Below are 22,151 nucleotides of genomic sequence, written 5' to 3' on the forward strand. Positions count from 1 at the left end.
CAAAATAATTTTTACATATAATGGATCAGTTCTTTATGTGGCATACAGCATTTCTAACACTTACCTGAGACAGCAGCCAAGTTTGCATTGGGGCCATCCCCTCCTCCTCCTCCTCCTCCCCCTCCCAGCAGCATGGAGGACAATGGCGGCTGACCCCTCTTCAGTAGCACTTTATGGTCCTGCTGGCAGCGGAATCGCGGCGGCACTTCTCTCGGCATGTAGCGCGGTTGCTGCTGAGGCGCCTGGGCACCGCCTCCGCTACTTGTACTGCCGTTTCCGGCAGCACTGAGGGCGCCAGCGGTGGAGGAAGAAATGGTGGTGGAGGTGGGCTGTCCGTTGGCCACCGCCAGGCGCTTGGCATTGTTGCCGCCCTGTGACGGGGTGGCAGCACTGCCAGGGCCCAAGGTGGCTGGGGATGGGGAGACAGAGGGGGTGGGTCCAGGGCTGGGGGAGGCAGAGCTGCTCTGAGTGACAGGAGACTGGGCAGATGCCGGCTTGGTCAAGTCTGGCACTGCAGGACGACCAAGGCAGGGAGAGAAACAGAGGGGATGAAATTAAGCATAATTTAAAACAAGTACATCTTGGTTAAATAAGAAGAACAGTGCACAATTCACTTCCTGTAAATGTAAGCACTAACTGTATTTTGGTATGAAGCAGATAAGGAAAGGGAAGATGCTAAAAAAAGAATTCCCCGATACAGATGTTTTGCATTTATCTTAGACTTTTTTTAACTAAAACAAGCAAATATTGCAAAAGACAATTAAGAATTAAAGCTGCGAGCAGCGATGGACGGGCCCTCGCGCGTGTCGGAGTTACCGGCGGACGCCGATCCTTGCGACCGTGCATTTGCGCGGCACTCAGATGCCGCAAATTGTCAACAATGAAAAGGGAACTCCCTGCCGAGTTCAATGATACCTCACACAAGACTCTACCTTAGATGGGTCAGCATTTATTAAAAAGGTGGCTTCAACATAGTGGGCGGGCCAAACCATCACCAATGAATAAGGAAGTCTGCTGAGTTCATTGATACCTCACACATGGATCAACCTTAAATGGTTAAAGTGTTATGAAAGGGGGCATGGCTTAAGCTTAGGGGGAGGGTCAAACCATCACCGATGAAGAAGGAAGTCTGTGCTGAGTTCAATGACACCTCACACAAGGGTATACCTTAAACGGTTCAAATGTTATGAAAGTGGGCGTGGCTAAAGCTTAGGGGGCGGGTCAAACCATCACCAATTAAAAGGGAAGTCGGTGCTGAGTTCAAAGACACCTCACACAAGGGTATACCATAAACGGTTAAAATGTTATGAAAGGGGGCGTGGCCTGAGTAAGTGGGCGTGGTCATATTGTAGGGGGCGGCTCACTATCACATGTAGACCACACATTCTGAGTTTCATGTAAATCGGATGATGTTTGTCATATAAGGAGCATTTCCTGTTGCCAGCAGGGGGCGCTAAGAAATTTCGGGCAGATACGACAATGTACACTCAAGTTACAATAAATTCTTTGTTCATCGCTAAACACTCAAAATGGCCGCCACGCCACGCTCGCGCCGTCTGACGAAAAGTTTTTCTTTTTATACATTTTCATCGGTAAGGTACAGATGGTACAGACCAAGTTTGAAGTCCATCGGATGAAATCTCTAGGAGGAGTTCGTTAAAGTATAGCACCTTGACTTTTAGGCCTACTTCCTGTTGCCACTAGGGGGCGCTATGACTTTAAGTAAATATCGGCCTTTATTTGTCCTCAGGGTTGGACTCTTATGAATCCTGAAAAGTTTTGAGGTAATCGGACAACGTACACTCGAGTTACACCCACTTCCTGTTTCGGCGGCGAAACGCACAAAATGGCCGCCCTGCCACGGCCACGCCCTATGACGAAAAGTTTTTCTTTCAACAACTTTTCATCTTTAACTTCTTAAGATGGCACAGACCGAGTTTGAAGTTGATCGGATGAAATCTCTAGGAGTTCGTTAAAGTACGACATGTGGAAATGGCCAAAATCGCACTAATTTCGAACATTTAATTAAAAATGGCGAACTTCCTGTTGGGTTTAGGGTATGGCTCTAATGAAGTTTTTTGTACATCTTGACATGCTACATATGTGTACCAAGTTTTGCGAGTCTACGTTAAACACACTGGAGGGCCTCAATTTCCTTAACTTTCTAGGGGGCGCTAGCGAGCCATTTTTGTGCGACTATTCCCGAAACCCTTAAAATACGTAAATTTTCACCAGACTTGATGCGACCGCCAAACTTGGTGAGTTTTTGAATATGTTAAGCCCCTCAAAAAGCCAATTCATTTGACAAGAAAAAGAAAAAGAAAAATAATTCCTTCAGTTTCAATAGGGCCTTCGCCGCTGTCGGCGCTCGGGCCCTAATAAGAATACAACTTAAAAATAAAAGATCAAATGTCAGAAGACCGATAAAGGAACTTTTGGTGAACATAGGAAACACCTGACTATATCCAAACATACACACATACAGTACATCACTGTGCTGCTTACCTTTGTTTTTTTGTTCTGTGACCTAAAATGATGATAAGAAACTAGTTACTAAAAATCATTCTTTAAAAAGCATCAAAGTGAGGACAACATAAAATACATTTTATTCAGCAGACAACATCAAGAATAGATTCATAACTATAAAACTGTGATTGTGGTTAGATAAAGAAAACATTCCCCCCTACCCCTTGTCTGAAACAGTATTCTCGTAACACTGACACATAATCAAAACAATGTTGACGATCATGATTTAGTTTTCTTCCAATTAGTTCCATTTCATATTTTTAGAACAGTGCAACCTAAAACTCCTCCTGGGTCAATGAAATCTTTCAGAATTGTGTTCATCGCAAACTATTGTTTAAAAAATATTGTCATGAACCAATATATGATTGGATAAGGATGTGAATGAGATCTATACAACCTGTACAAGTAGGGCTGTCCTCGACTAAAGATATTCTTAGTCGACTAACACTTATAGGATTTTGTCAACTAATCGATTAGTTGATTTAATTGACAGATCTGTGCGCTTTGAGAGGTGGTTAAGACTAGAAAAGCACAATATAAATGTAGTTAATTAACCATCTGTAAAACTGAGTTTCTCCACAATTAATCCTGCAAAAGCACCACTTTAAATCTTGTGTTTACCATAAATGTGCTCAGAAGTTTCCTGAAATAAATAATTAAGCATGAATAAGCATAAAAAATGACTAATCGACTAAAGAAATCTTAGTCGACTAAGACCAAAACGACCGATTAGTCGACTAATCGACTAAGAGGTGGCAGCCCTATGTACAAGACAGTGGCACACTTTAAGGACAACAACATTTATTGCAAAAAGCACATACAATACACATACAACAATAGTTCAACATCAATTAATCTATTCGGTGCCACCAAACAATTATAAATGTTGTTGGTGTGTGCCTCCAGTAGGAGCGAGTTAGTCGAGACCCTAGATCAAGTATTTTTTAATGTTACGTTTTTTTAAAAGTTCTCATCCACACATCAAGGTTTACCTACGCACATGGTTTGTGCTTAAACTAAAATTAACATCCGAAATAAGTTATTTCATGAGTGTAATGGAATCACCATATTTTGATGTAAATGTAAACTGCTGTATTCAGATATGAATACAGTATATTCCTAACTCATCCCATCATTCCATATGGAGGAGCCTGCAAGTAACTTTAAATATGCTCACCTTCTGAGAGGCTTCCCTTTTCCTTTTGTCGTCTTTTTTCCTTTTCTTGTCTTCCATGAACTACTGCTCCTGTCCTGATACTCCTTTCTTCTAGAGGAAAAAGAAGGGTATCCAAAAATGTAGTCACACAGTCACCATTTTCAAGTCACCGAGTGCTTCCTTTGTATAGCCAGTGGCTTTTTTTTTTTCAAATCACTGCTAAAAAAACACTGACCAATAGTTAATGATGACTGCAGCAAGAATCAAGGGAAAAAGACAACATAACAGTGGCAGTGTGGCTCATGGCCACGTGAGCCTCCATCCATGTGTGTAAGCAACAATGGACTGCATACTTGATTGGATAAAGCAGCTATCAGGTGCTAGAGCTAAGAATACTGCTGGACATATGGACAACAAACAAGCAATTATCCCTATGATATGCATACTGTAAGTTGATCATGTAACTGTAATGCAGCCTTTAAAACCAGGAAGACAACACTTATGCCATATTACGATATCCAAAATCTAAGACATTATCTAGTCTCATTTCACAAAATCAATATATTGCCCAGCCCTAGTTTCAACCAATTTAGACGGTTTACAAAGAGCTTGATTTAGACAGCTAACTAATAGTGTCAGCAGACTGACTGAGTCTGTATGTGGCTATGGAAACCATTACAAGTGACCAACTGAAGTTTTATAAAATGGAGTGTTGCTTTAACAGCTGTGAGACAAGAAATGTGTGCAATACTACAACACCAAATAATGCATTGTCATTAGGATGCCCAATATAAGAACAGAGCAGGCTGACATGGACAAATCCAATTAACAAAATATTTATGATTAGATACCTCAATGTGGATAAATATTGATAAACTGTAGTGCTATTTTAGAGTTAGATGTTGATGCTTTATAGTAGGGCTGGGCAATATGGAGAAAGTCACTATCACAATATATTTGTGTGTGTATGAAGAAATGCCAATGATTTTTATTTTTTATTTCTCTTTTCTTATGTATGTATCGGTTTTATAATGTTCTTAGAAATGCCCAACCAGGGACAAGAGTTGAGAATTAGCACTAGCTATAAACTCTATATGCTGTGCATCAGTTACGGCCTTTGTATCGTAACTACGTTTACTTGTATGGTCCCTGTTAAATAATAGGACTGCGAGAACAGTGTGGTGAAATGGCATAACTTCACTGTAGAGTTTAAAACCAGGAACAGACAACACTTGTGCCATATCATATTACGATATAATAGATATATTGCCCAGCCCAACCTTATAGAAAATTATTATTTGATTGTTTTCTAAAGAAAACCATTAATACTGTATATATGATGGTCAAAACGGTAAAGGCATGATCCACTGATAATTTTACTTAGCTTTAACAATCTAACAGGCTTAGAAAATGTTGTTACTCTACTGTTGCAAGGAAGCACACATTTAATACACCAGTATATTAGAATATGGCAATAACCGAAATCCCACAGTGTATCCAAACGCATATCACAATGTTGAAAAACTTAGAGAACAGACGGTTTAAATGCATAAACTTACTGAATTGCTAGGCCCTGACGGTGTCTGTTTTTAGTTGGTTTCGTTTTTGCTCAGTGCCATAACAGTTCCAGCAGGCAGGATTCCTTGATTCACAGACAACGAACCCGACATCCTTCCTGAAGCATTTCTGATCTCAGGCCTGGTGCATCAGAAAGCCAGACCTGTTTATTATGTTATTACAAGCTGTCAGGTCTGCACTCCGCTCTTCAAATCACGGATGTAAACTACACCAGCTAATGTTACAATAAATGTGTTGTCCTGTCGACGTTATCACAAGCTCATCCGCATTTAGCTAGTTAACGCTACAACATTAGCTAACTAAGTTAGAAGATCTGAGCTTTCTTATGCTAAAAATGGAAGACACACAGGTGATTAAAGTCGCTTAAACTGGACCGTGCATAAACGGGTTAGCGTATATATCCAACCACCTTCATCCCTGTAACATTCACGTTAATTATATGTATATACAGGCGACAAGTTTAACAGCAGCTGCTGGTAAAATATGTCGTCGATGGCTAACATTAAGGAGTGGTTTGGCTCATATGCTACTTTATAATATAAACAGCACGCAGATTATGTTACTACGTTACTGTTAGCGAGATCGACCAGTTTTCAAACAACGTAAGCTAGGTAACGTTAACTACTGTGTACACACCGAGCATTGAGCCACATATCTGCCACTGCTAATGCACAACCACAGATACGGCTACAACAGTGCTAGCTAATGCTATCGAATATTAGCTAGCTAACGTAGCTACTGACAGAAGCTACAAGTAGCCAGGCTAACGGCGTTAGCTAGCAAGAGCAGTGGAATGGCATTTCATTAACAAATATGTTGCAGTCATTTTGCATGCATACAAATTATGAAATGTTACAACGCTGAGAAATAGTTATCACATCTCCAGCGAACGTTACTCACCTCTGGAATCACATATGAAGAAAAGCTAGCGTGCTAGCTAGCTTAGCTAAAGTGCTTTAGTGCGATTTTCTTTTTTAGCTTTTTGAGGCATTCGTCGAGGCTACAAGAACAGCGACGCCTGAGCGAACAGTCAAGTAAGTGGCAGATGATGAGAATACACACGCAATAAGCAACTGGATGTAAATAAGTACTAACACTGTAATAGTGTAAACCCTAATGTGCAGAAGAATTTAAATTTCAAAGCGCTGTGTAGTCAGTCGGTTGACGGGCGGCCATTTTGCTGCTCAGCATGAAGCGTCTCCAATGGCCAGCTTGTGGCAGCTGCGTGGAAGCCCTCTGACTGGCTGGCTCCTATCGGGAGGGATGCATAAAAGACGCATTTTGACCTTCATAAACTTTTGACAGTCAAGCTTATCACCACCGTTAATGCTTCGTAGGTTAACATCCCTCCCAAATGCAAACTTTAAGTTTGCCACTAAAGTCTTAACAGCCATTTGCAGAAATTAGCATATTCATAAGCGCCGCTCATATCTGTTGCATAGCATGGGTCCGAAAAAGAGAGGAGCAAGGAAAAGGACATCCGAGGAGGCTTTGGGAGGAGAACAGCACAGAGAGGGCAATGAGGAGGAGGCTGAGGAGAGAGGAGACAGGAGGAGGAAGAACCGCAGGAATAACAAATACATTGGAGCTCATGTTGGCATTCAAGGTAATGCGATCTTATTAAACTCTCCTTGAGTAGTTAAAACACACACTCAATATTTATTGTAATGTCTATGTCCCCAGGTGGGATATGGAAAGCAGTGGGGTCCTGCACAGAGATGGGTGGCAGCAGTTTCGCTCTGTTTCTGGGCTCCCAACGGTCATGGAAGAGGCCTGCACTGGACCAGACCGCTGCAGCCAAGTTTCGGGAGCAATGTTCCCTACAGGAGTATGACCCAGCTCACATCCTGCCTCATGGGTCCTACCTGATGAACTGTGGATCTCCTAAAGAGGGTTTGTCAGAAACCAATGGATGTCATGTCTCCAACTATCCCTTGCTCCCTCACACTCATCAGTTACCTGGCCTGGTTTTGTTTAGTTGGAATTTAATCTTTTCAACCGTGTCTCCTCTCCTCTCTCTGCGACAACCTCTTCCGTTTTGTGCACCATGTTGCTCCCAGATGTGTTTGAGAAGAGCCAGGCCATGCTGGTGGATGAGCTCAGCCGCTGCAGCCTCCTGGGCCTCAACCTCTACAACTTCCACCCTGGTTCCTCCCTGGGCTCCATCACCACTGAGCAGTGTGTGGCGAAGATAGCAGGAGCTATTAATCATGCTCACCAGCAAACCCCTGCTGTGGTTACAGGTACAGGGGCTGGACTTAACATCATCCAAATAACAAACTCCCAGTGCTATACAGTAGCCCCACAGCAAATGCCTTTCTGATGAAGCTCATAATATCTAGATTAAGTGTGGTTCATATTTGTAGCATTCAAAACATCTGGTTAAATGTACTTGGTTTTGTGATGAGGGTCAATCTGCGACCACTGGTCCATGCTTTTTCTTACATAATTTTGCGGTGTTTGAGACTGATGCCTCTGCAATTCATGGAGGGACTACTGTAAACCATTATTACAAAGGCAGATACTCCCATCAAGGCTATTCAGTTGAATTAGCAGTGTGTGTCCGCTTTAACAAAGGTCTTATAATCACTTTTATAAAAAAATTGTTTCCAAGAAAGACAGGAACTTCGAGGTTATGAGGCCAGATAGTCGCTGGTGCTAGTGCATCAACTGCAAATTGGTGTCATGTGGCAAGGGAAATAAGTCAGAAAACCACAATGATATATGCTAAACACATGAAAACTGCTTTAGCAAAGATCAACAGTAGAGAACCTCACCAACACTGACAGTAAAGGAAGTTTTTAGGACCAGGCTAGCAGCCCTAACAGGGATTTATATCCGTACCTGTTGACGGCATTGTCGAACAGAGAACATTAGGAGCTTCACTGAAATACGAACTTACTGGAAGACAATGCTTTGAGTATTTGAATCTCAGCACAGCGCGACAATTCAGCAGTCAAATCCAGTGCACACAAATTAAAATAAAATTTGATTAAAATCACAATTTTTGGGTTAATCCCTTTGCATGTGATTAAGAAAATTGGACTTTATAATGTTCTTGACACCATTTGGGAGGATTCATATTTTAACACCACAAGTCACTTATTAAAACAAATTAGGCACGTCATGTCCAACAATACCATTTGACTTCAGACTGTCTTCTGTGTTAATACGTAACTTACAATTTGCGGAACTGACTTCAGGCTTGACACCGGTGTTGTATTACTTGTGATTCAGGACAATGACCACAGTCCTTTTGACTCACGTACCCTAAATGCCGCTGGTGTGACAAGAATACACTGCAGCGGAATGCCTGCAAAAACAGTGAAGCAGTAGCACAACTGGCCCCAGGCTATGCTTTAGGAATGAACAACGTCAGCCAAACCCAATTTTGGACGTGCGTCAGGTGTTTGGGGGGAGAGAAGAGGAGTATTGGAGTTGAATTGGTGTGTCGGACTGATAATGCCTTCTTTTCTTGTGGTCAGTGTTGGAGAACATGAGCGGTCAGGGCAGTACGGTGGGTGGGAAGTTCTCTGAGCTAAAGAGCATCATAGACAAAGTGAGAGACCAGACCAGAGTAGGAGTGTGTCTGGATACCTGCCACGCCTACGCAGCAGGTGAGTGATACCTGACGTTAATCTTTTTGGCCCACAAAATCGAGGGCAATCAAAAACGGAAAATAGTTTAGTTTGCTTTAACTTCATGGTATAAACGTATAATCTGCTTTTATATCTAAGCCTTAAAATATTAATACTGCCATTAGGGCTGCGAGTGTTGTTTGCTCTTGTGCTTAAGTGTTGTTTCATGTCTTGGTAGGATATGACGTGGCTGCAGAGGGAGGAGTGAAGGCCATGCTTGATGAGTTTGATCAGGAAGTGGGGCTCCACTATCTTAAAGCCATCCATCTCAATGACTCCAAAGGTACAGCTAGGACTTTCTCTCACAAATATCACTGTCACACCCCAGTCTAGGGGTGCCCAGGACACAACATGAAAAGGCCCCATCTTCCCTGTCTCCCAAGTAGCCACAAACACTTATTTGTTTGAATATCAGAAAACATCTATTTTACATTAAATAGAAAATATAGATAACCTATAGATCTAGGTAAATTATACAAGGCTTCAGGGTGGCCTGCCACCAAAATAACCAACAAACGATTCCATCTAGAAGATAAGAAATTAACCTAACAAACAAAATGGCAAAAAGTGACAAAAGACTTTCCTCCTTAACTGATAAAACAGGATTAACACACCTGTCAGTCCACCCTTACTACTCAAAAGAAACTGTACTTAATCTAAAACAAGGTTGAATGAAGCAAAAGTGTGGCCAGTTGGGAGATGGAGAATGAGGAAAGCAAGCAGACAGCTGCCATCTTGGCTCCTTATATTTCAGGTGGTATCCCCAGCTGCAGCCAATCAGGGGTTCGGGGCATGAAAGCTTTCCACCAATTATCTCCTGGTTATGTCACACACTTATTTGCATGGGAAATGTAGAACAAGAGAAAAAACACAGGGCACACACACACAACAATCCCATACATACATAGATCGATGAATTCATGGAGTTGGACGAACTTTGTGACTGTTATGAATTCAATTCAAATTCTGCTTTGTTAGCTCTCACTGTCCTTTCTGACTTTTTTTAGTTTCCTTTTTTTGCAGGTAAACTAGGCTGCCACCTCGATCGCCATGAAGACATTGGCAAAGGTCACATCGGAATCTCTGCTTTCCGAGACATTGTCAATGAGCCCAGGCTGGACAACATCCCTCTGATACTGGAGACACCTGGACGGTGAGATCACTGCGCAGACTAGGGGTTTGTTTGTGAACAATGGATGGATATGGTCTTAACATTGGACAACTTAATTAAATTACAAAATAGGAATATAATAAAGAGTGCATGGTCTGTTCTGACGGAGTTATATCTTTTTTTTTTTAAGTAAATAAAAATGTATGGATGTCATTATGAGGCAGGTGCAGTTTTAACATTGCTGTTCTTTCCTTTCCCCACAGGCCAGGGTTTGAGTATGCTGAGCAGATTGAACTTCTCTATTCCCTCTGTGAGAAAAACTAGTAAGCACCCCCACTGATGAGTTGGCACCGCTAAACTGGACCCTGCCATACCACAGCTCACACGTCTGAAGAGAAATCCAAATCGTTTGTCAAGGACCAAAGTGGATGGGTGGCAGAGCCCGTTCTCTTTCACCCCACCCAAATTTGTTTGGTTGTTAATCACCGGGTGGACAGTTCTGAACATGAGTTGTCTTGTTTACATTGAGACTCTAGATGGCAGCATTAACACACAGCACTAACTTCATTTCAGAGTCCTCGATGTGATGCCAAATAACACAGGCACAGACCTAAAAATGTATAAAAATCCAATTTACATTCACATTTGCATTTGAAGAGTCACATACTTATGGTGCAGTTTCAATTTATAGGACCTAATGTAGTTATTGGCAACTGTATTTTTCTTATCTGATCCCTTCAAATGCCATTATTTGAGGAACTAATACTTCACCAATGATATTGCATGTCACTATATTTAACTGATGTATATGGATTTATAAGGACTCCCTATAAACTAACACACACACACCACTCTCATCCATAATAACCCCCGCATTCCTTCTCTAAAATACTCCGGCTGTTGAATACCAACACTTTGGTGCAGCTGTTGACCCCTGGGAGGACACCAATTGATTGTCACACCTATTTCAACACCCCACGGTGCACATAGACATACATGTGTGCACACACACACACACACACACACACACCTGACATTTGAGGCTTTGAAACCTACAGCTTTCTATCTGTGAATGCAGCTGAGACAACGACACGAGAGAGCAAATACAGAGAGAAACGTGGGGTTTAGAATATGAGCTACTAATACGTGTTGACTTTAGTGTGACTCCTAATACTAAAAACAGTGCAAACATAACCAGATGCAAGTTTGATCATGTTTTCTGGATTCATATTAAACTTTTCCCCACAGCTGCATGTATTCATTTTAAACACAAGACCGGTTGTATACAGGTGGTAAAGACTCATAAGGTAACGCAGTAACCGGAAAGGAGTGATTTCTGAGTTCAAAACTCAAATTAATCTATATATTCTCCACTTTTTTACATGTAACATGTATTTTTATGACATTTCTACTCTTTTCATATACTTGTATGTACAATATCTGTATCTGACCTCTTGTCCTAGAACTTCTTTGTCTCAGATCATAGCATAAAGGTCACAGGATTGTTTTGTTCCCTCCATTATCTGGGCACTGAGACCTTGTGCTGTTAACTCTTGTTTACATGCAACATAAGTAATTTTGGAATTAAAACTTAATCTCCTGCTTCATACACTGGGGATAAAAGCATCAAGTAAGAGCAGGTCCAGACAGTATGTGTCTTTCAGTGTGGTGTTAACAGAGACAGGAAGTGGAGGTGCCTGGCCCAAGAATGTCTCTGCTCTCAGGTCCCACCCACAGGAAAAGCCTGTCCAGCCTGTTTGAGTCTTTGCTGACGAAAAGAAAAAAAGTAGTCTCCTGTTTGTGGAGTTTGAATAATGAAGAGGCTGGTCCTGGTACTTGTATGCTCTATAGTTTAGATAAGCAGATGTCTGATGGTTTTCAGAGGTGTTCTGGCAATGTGGGCGGGTCAGGGGTTACAACCCAGGGAAGACGAAGACTAAACCGTGAACACACATTCCTGAACTCTAAATGAATAATTTGCTGGAGGAGAAATCCACCAATGGGAATATAAAAATGCCGTGCCCAATCTCTAATTATCCTAAAATGTGTGGTATTAGCTGGTTCTGGTGTACTGTGTGTGTGTGTGCGTGCGCGTGTGCCCGTGTTTTGCGAGCGCTCGTCCAGCCGTTTCTTCTCCTCTTTCTCTGTCATTACATGATGCTGTGAATATTTTTCCACTGCAGCCTAAAGCCACTGATCTAATTATACAACTTTGTAAATACTTCCAGATATCTTTGGTTAGATTGCAGTGTTTCATAAGGCTTGTGTAGCCAACTGATGATCTCCCACTGGACTCGGTTTCTATCAGACATGACATGATAGCTGCTGTGGGACACAAGCCTCTTAACGGGCTGCCAAAGAGAAGCAGGCGGGACAGAAATCTCAAACAGTTAAGATGACAATGTGGTTCTGCGTTCAAATGGACCTGTCCTGCAATTTATTACAAGCACTTGGTTCATTTTTTTTAACAATGCTTTCACAAGCTGAAGCCTTGCTGTTTGTTTTCAGTTCCTCAATTCCCTACGTTATCCATGTTAAGCCCTGGTTTAACAACAGGATGAGGGAGCTGCTCAAAGCACCGGACATACATAGCGGTGAGATCAGGGGACAGGGAGGAGTACAGGAGGGCAAGGGCCAACCTACACAGAGGCATCACATCTGCTAAGCGGAAATACAAAGAACGCATTGAAGACAACTTCAATGACAACAACCCTCGTGCAATGTGGCAGGGTGTAAAGAACATTACTGGCTATAAACAGAGCAACAGTAACACCACCTCAACTGACTCCTCTCTCCCAGACCAGCTAAACATCTTCTTAACCCGCTTTGAAGACTTCAGCTCCAGCTCCAACAGGGGACCGGACCCACATACAAGCACCACCTCCTTAGAGAGCGACTAGCCACTCACTCTTCTGACCTACCAGGGAAAGAGAGCACTACACAACATCAACTGTAATAAAGCAACAGGGCCTGATGGGGTTCCAGGACAAGTGCTGAAGGAATGCGCTGACCAGCTCGCTCCAGTATTCACACACATTTTTAACCTGTCACTACAGTAAGCCATAGTCCCCACCTGTTTGAAAACCGCCACTATAATCCCTGTACCAAAAACCTCAGCTATCACAAGCCTGAATGATTACCGGCCAGTGGCACTCACACCAGTGATCATGAAATGCTTTGAGAGACTGGTACTGCCCCACATCAAGGCCCACATCCCTCCTGACTTCGATCAATATCAATTTGCATACAGGACCAACAGATCCACTGATGACGCCATCTCCGTAGCACTGCACACAGGCCTCACACACCTGGAAACCCCCAACAGCTATGTTAGGATGCTATTTATTGACTACAGCTCTGCATTCAACTCCATCAACTCAGACAAATTGACTAATAAACTACAAACACTGGGTCTAGGAGACCTTCTCTGCGGATCACAGACTTCCTCACTAATAGACCCCAGTGTGTCAGGATCAGCCATCATACCTCCTCTAGCATTATTCTCAACACCGGCGTCCCCCAGGGCTGTGTCCTCAGTCCAGCCCTTTATTCACTCTTCACCCACGACTGCACCTCCTCCCACAACTCCAACACCCTCATCAAATTTGCTGATGACACAACCATAGTTGGACTCATATCAGACAATAACGAAATAGCTTACAGGAAAGAAGTCCAGACCCTGTCAGCTTGGTGTACCGACCATGACCTCAATCTCAACACCAAGAAGACAAAAGAAATAATAATTGACTACAGAAGGAACAAAATAAACCACAACGGACTGTGTATCAACGGGAAGGAGGTGGAGAGGGTGGCAAGCTTTAAGTTCTTGGGAGTGCACATTGCAGAGGACCTGACCTGGAGCCAGAACACCTCCCATACCATTAAAGAAGCCCAGCAGAGGATGTTCTTCCTGAGGACCCTGAAGCGCAATGGGCTCCCTCAGGACCTCCTGATGCGCTTTTATCGCTGCACAATTGAGAGCACCCTGACATACTGCTGCACCGTGTGGCACTCCAACCGCACTGCAGCAGACAGAAAGGACCTGGAGCGGGTTGTCAAGACGGCTGAGAGAATAATCGGCACCCCCCCTACCAAACCTGAGTGAACTATACTCAAGCCGTCTTCTTACACGGGCCACAAACATCAGGCAGGACACATCGCACCCTGGACACTCCCTGTTCACCACCCTCCCCTCAGGCAGACTGAGAACCCCCAGTACACGTACAAATAGACTTTGAAACAGCTTCTTCCCCAGAGCTGTGAACATATTACAAAAATCACACATATAGCCACGCATACAAACATAAAAATCTCTCACCCCCTCAGTGCAATCGTATTCTGTGTAATAACTGCTGTGACAGTTTTTAGCTGTTTTATCTATTTATTGAGAATGTGTTAGTGGTAGTGTTAGTGTATGTGTATATGTGTTTGTGTACTTGTATGTATGTATGTATGCATACTCTGTATGCATATGTATGTATGTGCATACTTATGTATGCATGTGCGTGCGTACGCATGTATGGATGTGTATGTGTATATGGGTGTAGCTATATTTTTATCTTTATTTTATCTTTTTTTACTCTATGCTGCTATTTGGAGAGGATTGCTCCAACAGAATTTCGTTGTATAGCATACAATGACAATAAAGATCTATCTATCTATCTATCTATCTATGCATGCATTGGAACTGCTCAGTAAAACCACACTCTTCCACTGAACAGCTCAACTGGGACAGTTGCAGGGTTTTTTGGGTCACAAGTGCAACCAAGCAGAGGGAGGCTGATGTGTTCACTGTCTCACAATCCATACAGGGATTTTTTTTTTTAATCTTCAGGTCATAGGCCAAACCTCAGTGACCTTTACGCTGCTGTTTATTATTATTAATATTATATAAATGTTTTTTCAGAGGAATATAACAAACGCCCCAGCCAATATTTATCACTTACAGTCTTTTTACTCACTTCAACAGCTTGTGTCTCTTACTGTATTAGAGTGGAGCATTGTCTACAGATGCTTTTGATTATGAAGTATCGAATATGAACGAAATATAGAAGTGTACAAAATCAAGGCCAAAGATCCTCCTCAGTAAGAAAGCTAATAAGAGTATTTTTTCCCTAAAATGTCAAACTAATCATTCAAGCAGGGGTGTCGGACTGGTGGTAGTGGTGGTGGTGTGTGTGTGTGTGTGTGTGTGTGTGTGGGGGGCACTTAGTACCTAGGGCCCTCATGTGAGGAGGGCCCAAAAAGAGAATGAATAGCTGTGGATCCGGGGAGGGGCCCATAGAAAATGCCTTTCTACAGGGCCCAGAATTTTGTGCTATGCTCCTGCATTCAAGTATGTACAGTTGGGCGTTGTTACAATATTTCCTGCATACAATGGAAGTGTTAGGGCTTTAGTGTCTTGAATTGTTTTGTCAGTAGATTCAGTTAAGTTTGTATTGGTACAACTGCATCTTGGAGTGGCAGAAGCGAGAAATGTTTCAAACATTTATTAATTTTTTTTTAGCTTCTTTGCTCACCTGCTATCTAGTTTTTACACACTTTCAGTCGCAGCACTACTGATAATTAGGACAATGGATAAATTACAGATCAACCTCACACCAATTTGAAATTCTATTCATCCTTAACACATATGTGGATATATTTTTGATTGAGCTGTTTTTTTTTTTTTTTTTTTATCTGTAAATGACCTTTCAAAAGCAGATCTAATTAACAAGATCACTATTCGTGTAATTAAAACAACTGATTGGGTTGTGTTGACCCGAGGGAGGCTAAGAGGAACCGAGATAGATAAAGATTCATAGTTAAACCGGGAAAGACAACTGCAGAGAGAAAGAGAGAGAGAGAGAGAGAGAGAGAGAGAGAGAGAGAGAGAGAGAGAGATAATACAAAAAAGGAGAGAGAATAAAAGAGAAAGGACTGTATGCGTGGCTCTTGTGTTCCAGTGTGGCTTGAGTTGCAGCATGAGCCAAACTTTATCCGTCCCTGTGTAGCCTACCCACAGTCTGACTGCTACATCTGCCAGCACTTCCCAGCGGAGATGCCACACACAAACACACTCTCACAAAATCCTCTGTATTGGCCACATGTTTCTTCAAGCCTCACACACGCACACCCATGAACTGAAGTGCTCAGAAGAAATAAGAGCTTAAGGGCAGGGTGGAGTCCATTTTGCTTTCTCAGCAAATCTTTTATTTTTGCACCTCAGCGGCGGCGCAGGCATCATAACTTACCTTCAAGATATGGCATTTCACTTCCCACTGTGAAAAAAAGAAAGAAAGCAAGGCCGTGTGTATTTGAATGCTATGTGTATTTTAGTAGACCCCTGCATGGTCAAACTGTGCGGGTATCTTGTGGCCTGAGTGAGAGTGTTTAAAAGTGAGTGGACGGGGCTATAAACAGAAAAAGGGAAGGTTTATGAGCAGTGGGCTCGGTGGAAAAGCTGGAAAGCGACAAACAATTTGGAGAAGAAATTGCTCAAATCGCCCCCTCAGCGAGGTCATAGATCTCTAACATCACACTCTATATAAGGAGAGCCGCTGTGGTTCTTTTCTCTCATTCCTTCCATTTGTCCTTCTCCTCTTCTCTCCCCCTCCTTCCATCCCTCTCTTCCCGCTGGCTCGGGTGAGGAATGCTACCCAGTGGTGGCTGGGCATCGGGCCACGAGGAGACAAGCAATCACAGCAGCAGAGCAGGAAAAAAGATGAGGAGAAAAGAAAGAGGCTGGAGGAGAAGAGCGAAAGAGCCGAGTGAAGAGAGTCAGGGTGGACGAGCGCTGCAGGAATATCATATCATATATCATAGATCTTTACTGTAGAAGTCGTCTCACTTGTATCTACTGTACCTCTCACTCGGTCCACTAATCTCAAAAAAAAAAAAGACTAAGTGAAGGACAAATCCACCTTAACATTGTTTCAAATAGCAGAAATATAGACATACTGTATTCCCACACAGACAGATGTATCCACTGATCATTTCCTTAATAGCCCACAATGTAAAACAACCACAGATTGCATCATCCTTAAATACGTTGCTGGTGGAGAGGAAACTCAGTGGCTGCTTCAGTTGCCTCCTTGTAATTTGCAGCAGCACACCATGACATTGTTCTCTGTCCACTGTCACGTTTATTCACTATGGCACTGTCATCACTCTCTCTCTCTACAGTTCATGTATACAGCTCTGAGATCCTTTCTCTGGGTGTTGTCAAAGGCAGCCTGGGAAATGTTGATCGCTAACTAAAGTAAAAAATGTCCAGGTTACTATGATGGTAAATTGCTACATGAAAAAACTACAGTAAAGTAATTTTTACTTTTAATTTTTCTTTACCTGTGCATACTCAAACCCTCTACTTTAAAGCTGCTGTCATCAGTATTTTTTATATTAACAATAAATAAAATGACTGTGTAATGTTAAAGCAGTAATTGTAGTAAAAAAAAATCACCAGACCAAACTCAATCTTTTAAGATTGAACATTAGTCTGGGGAGTCTGCTCTGTATTTTCTACTGCACAAGAGGCGTGATCAACGGGCATAGTTCAAATGACTCTGTACGCAATTGGATAGTCCTTCAACCAATCAGACCACCGATATCCGGGTGATGTAGCAGCGACGGCGGCATCAACGGGTTGCTGCGCTTTGGTGGCCGGCTTGTTCAATGTGAACAAAAAGCTGCTTGCCTTCGCTTTCCTATTGTCATTGTGTTAAACCCGCCAATAGTGCGCCAGGTGTATTAGCCAGTTTCTGATTGGTTCCCGCAAATTTTAAAATGGAAGCAGGAGAGAAGAATGTACAGGTTTCCAGCCTGAGCTGATCGGGCTGGGTTTTCCCAGTCTAGGTTGCCTCACTTTTCCCTTTCAAACCTCAAGAAACATCAGGTCAATTCAGCTATTTGTACTTCAAAATATGGGAGCAATAGTCTTTTTTTTTTACTTGTGTGAAAACATTAGTTACCAGTACTTTTCCTCACTATCACAACCAATAACAAACAACCAGAATGTGACAAAAAAATAGCTGTTATTCTCATTCATAGAAAAATCCTCCTCTTAAACTTGTTTGTCCTTATCATACTGAAATAGAAACTTCACACACACACACACACACACACACACACACACACACACACACACACACACACACACACACAAAACACACTCACACTTACAAACTCACCGCTGCACTCACACTGTTATTCAGATGCCACCCAGCCAAAACTAATTACAATGATGTGAGCGAAATCACACTGACACTGCTAGCTGACACATCATCAGCATCAACTTGTTGACAAATGGGTCCAAACACTCAGAAAACATGAATGGCATGCTTTGATAGGGTTTTTTGTTCTCGCTTTAGAAAAGAGGCATGTTGGGTGTGTGTGTGTGTGTGTGTGTGTGTGTGTGTGTGTGTGTGTGTGTGTGTGCGTGCGTGCGTGTGTGTCTCAAGCCAGCACTGAGGTCTTTCAGGTCAATCATCCATACACAAAGAGCACAAAGGTCAGACATCAACATTTCTCACAGCACAAAACACACACACACACTCCTGTCCTGACCTCCATTGGGGCCTCAGACATCACCACCCAATGGATGAACTAAGTAAACACATATTGCAGTTTATATAAGAGTCTCTGTTATCACACCTTCAGATTCACAGGCTTTGACGAGAGAATCCATACTCTCGGTCCCCCCTCCCCCCCCCCACACACACACACACACACACACACACACACACACACACACACACACACACACACACACACACACACACACACACACACACACACATACAGCACGGAAAACAGCAGTGCTCCGCCACATACCTCCATTCTGCAAATAGCCTCCCTTCCTCTACATCTTTCGCTTCCTTTAACTCTTTTGACAGCCTGTGTGAATCCATAAATCATCCGGCCTGAGAGCTCAGCTCTCCCAGCTGACCTGAAAGGTGACACGGCCAAGGCCACAGGCTGAGACATGGATGTGGTGGTCAGGAGCCCATGCTAAGGAAAGGTCTAGACCTACGTCTTGCCAAACTGATGTGCCTTTTATTAAAGGAACAGTTAATCCAAAATACAATAAAGCTTTTTTTATTATTATTCTTATCTATCAGTCCAGGTAATTAAAATAAGGTCTGCTAGTAAGGCTTGGAGAGATCAACTCTCGCTCATCATAGCTCAAGTAAATTTGGGCTTCTCAAAAAGGTAAGATCAGGGGAGGTTCAAATTCTGCAGTCGACAGGACAGGGAAGATGGCGGTCTTTGCTGGGGTCTCTGTGACTCTGTGTGTTCGTGCAGGTTAGAGTGTGTGTTTGCTTGTGCCAGTCGTAGCGCATTTTCCTGTTTTAGCCTTGCGTGGACATAAAGAGCGGTCTTACAATAGCCCATTGTCCCATCTCCCCTCCACGCTTCCCGTCCGGTCAGAATTCACGGAAATTAGGACACAGGGCAAACAAACAGCGGCGGCTACAGCTCTCCACCCACTGTCGGGCCCTCCAGGAGGAACCCCGGCTCTGATTCCAGGGTTGGGTGGGTTCCTGCCAGGAAGCTAATCAGCGTCGCATCCCAGTTTCACTAATTCACGGCTACAGTATGCATGTGTGCACTCAGATGCATATGAATGGGGAGTGATGGGGACTGGAGCAGGACGCGGTAAGGGGTGCAGGGTGAAGTACAGAAGGGTTGGGGTTTGAAAAGCAAAACCAGGAATGGGGGGGATTTCCAACAGAGGCCTATATGGTTTATAGTGTATCAAATAGAGTGTGATTACACCTACAGTGAGTTGGTTTTCTTCGGTGGGAAAGTGGACTTTTCACATTTGTAGGTTTGGCTGCATATAGTTGAAACATGACAACTCTCTTTTTCAGCAGCCTCGGTTTAAAAAGTAAACGTCTCTTTCATTTTCTTCAAAGATATTTCAGAAAGTCACTACATAAAGAGTTTTTAAGTCTTACCAAACCAAGTAATGGCATAAATTTGAGTTATAATAGCTGACTCACACGCCATCCACCGGGGGTGTCTAATCATGTAGGTGTTTGTGCCAACTGAGTTTGAATGGCATCACTCTTTACAAACAATATGAGCCAGAGGAGGTAACAGATTTTGAGTGAATTGCTCCAACATGGCACTGAATCAGCACTGGCTGGTAAAAGTCTGTGTTTAGAGTCATTGTGTAACCCTAACCCTAACATAGGGCCTAACTTTAAGAAAAATCGTAGAAATGTGGGAACGTAGGGCTGTGCAAACATAGGGCCTAATTTTCAGTGAAAAAGAAAATCTTAGAAATGTGGGAACATAGGGCTGTGAGACCATAGGGCTGAGGGACCATATGGCTGTGGGAACATAGGGCTGTGGGACCATAGGGCTGAGGGACCATAGGGCTGTGGGAACATAGGGCTGAGGGACCATAGGGCTGTGGGAACATAGGGCTGAGGAACCGTAGGGCTATGGGACCATAGGGCTGTGGGAACATAGGGCTGTGGACCATAGGGCTGAGGGACCGTAGGGCTGTGGGACCATAGGGCTGTGGGAACATAGGGCTGTGGGAACATAGGGCTGAGGGACCATTGGGCTGTGGGAACATAGGGCTGTGGGAACATAGGGCTGAGGGACCATTGGGCTGTGGGAACATAGGGCTGTGGGACCATAGGGCTGTGGGAACATAGGGCTGAGGGACCATTGGGCTGTGGGAACATAGGGCTGTGGGACCATAGGGCTGAGGGACCATTGGGCTGTGGGAACATAGGGCTGTGGGAACATAGGGCTGTGGGAACATAGGGCTGTGGGACCATAGGGCTGAGGGACCATTGGGCTGTGGGAACATAGGGCTGTGGGAACATTGGGCTGACCCCCCCCTTAGCTTAGGACAGGGCCGTGCACTCATAAATACATACCGGTATACATAATACTCACACCCACATGAGCCTGCATGGACACACACACACACGCTGCCAAATCCACAGACAGACAGACAGACTGGAGAGTAAAGATCCGATCAGGAAACACACTTGATGAAACAAGACATTTGGGATTTTCTTTTTTTTTTTGTAAAATAGTAAAACAGTCCCTCCTGAAGACATAATTCAACCAAAGTCCTGGAGGAGGAGAGAGAGCGAGAGCAAGCACCTGTAGACTCCCTAGACAGACGTTTGGTTCCACACCCCTGAAAAACACAGTAGCCGCTGTTATTCTAGGAGTCAAATTAGCGAACGGGCCGCTGAAGGTTAGAGAGGCCTTATTTAAACCAGTCTAGCTGCTGGGGAGCAGCCCATGCCGCAGAAACAGGATTTACTAACTGGTACTCAATCCCTGTTTGAATGCACACCGCTGCAAAAAAAAAAAAAAAAAAAAGAGGATATTACTCAGACTGAGAATTTGAATTTAATTAAGTTGGGTTTTGTTTGAAAGTGAGAATTTTTGCTTTATAAAACAGTCTGTTGGCAGGCAGAATGTCTGCCTCAGTGTCCAAAACTCACACAAAGGACACTGGGCCACTTAAAAGCACAGTTGGAGTTTTTTAAACTTTTTTTTTCTACCTTAGAAGAGAAGAAATCATGGCTTTACTTTTTTAATGTCTCAGAATGCATATTTTTCATGGTATGCTGAATGCTGTTTTAGCATAAGTCATGCATGTTTATGAAGTAGCGGCAACATAATAAAACACAACTATTCCTGTAAGTGCGCACATTATAACAGCACATAACTCTCTAATGTTGCTGCACAATTTCAGAGGGAGACTCCCCCCCCTCACACCATTACTTACAATTTCAGAGGGCTGTTGTTGATTAGCTGAAACTGTCTCTGGTCTCAAATGAAAATACATTACAGTTTACGGGCTGGCTCAGCAGTCATTTTCTTTGAAAATGACTTTGGTAATTGGTTGAATTTCTTGGGCTTGTGCTGCTGGAAATGGTTTCAGCGTATCTGGCAGGCGTTTGCACTGTGTGAAAGTCGTTTCCTTGAAAGACATCCCCACGTTCTGTCTGTGAAGTGATTTCATTAAATTGGAAGAGAGAAAGAGGGGTCACTCAATTAAATCAGTGGTTTGATGAACAATGCTAAGGGGACTTTAATAGTGAAACTAATTGTTAAATGCCCATTCCTTTTAATTCTAGCAGATGACTTATCATATACATTCTTGATAATAATTATAGCATCA

The 22,151-nt window shown here is 43.0% G+C and overlaps 2 protein-coding genes across 3 annotated transcripts in view; one reads left to right on the forward strand and one right to left on the reverse strand.

Annotated features, from left to right (window-relative positions):
* Window positions 1-6,862, reverse strand: part of tnrc6ba (trinucleotide repeat containing adaptor 6Ba) — a 29,023-nt gene extending 22,161 nt beyond the window's left edge. Inside the window, exons 1-5 of the mRNA XM_028568582.1 lie at window positions 6,161-6,862; window positions 5,242-5,380; window positions 3,704-3,793; window positions 2,506-2,527; window positions 65-511 (exon numbers count right to left, since the gene is read on the reverse strand). Of these exons, the coding sequence (XP_028424383.1) occupies window positions 65-511; window positions 2,506-2,527; window positions 3,704-3,760 (526 nt within the window). The 5' untranslated portion in view covers window positions 3,761-3,793; window positions 5,242-5,380; window positions 6,161-6,862. The remainder of the gene's footprint in view (window positions 1-64; window positions 512-2,505; window positions 2,528-3,703; window positions 3,794-5,241; window positions 5,381-6,160) is intronic.
* Window positions 5,333-11,256, forward strand: si:ch211-141o9.10 (probable endonuclease 4). 2 transcript variants are annotated; one of them, XM_028566892.1, is made up of 8 exons: window positions 5,333-6,294; window positions 6,703-6,866; window positions 6,944-7,153; window positions 7,321-7,503; window positions 8,746-8,877; window positions 9,077-9,181; window positions 9,922-10,051; window positions 10,273-11,256. In XM_028566892.1, the coding sequence occupies exons 2-8, from the start codon at window positions 6,704-6,706 to the stop codon at window positions 10,331-10,333; spliced, it is 984 nt and encodes a 327-aa protein (XP_028422693.1). In that variant the 5' UTR covers window positions 5,333-6,294; window position 6,703; the 3' UTR covers window positions 10,334-11,256. The 2 variants fall into 2 exon arrangements, with proteins under 2 accessions (XP_028422693.1, XP_028422694.1); XM_028566893.1 differs by lacking the exons at window positions 5,333-6,294; window positions 8,746-8,877 and having other exon boundaries at window positions 6,430-6,866.
* The last annotated feature ends 10,895 nt before the right edge of the window (window positions 11,257-22,151 follow it).

This window comes from Perca flavescens, chromosome 21 (assembly GCF_004354835.1).
Source record: "Perca flavescens isolate YP-PL-M2 chromosome 21, PFLA_1.0, whole genome shotgun sequence".
Taxonomy (NCBI): domain Eukaryota; kingdom Metazoa; phylum Chordata; class Actinopteri; order Perciformes; family Percidae; genus Perca; species Perca flavescens.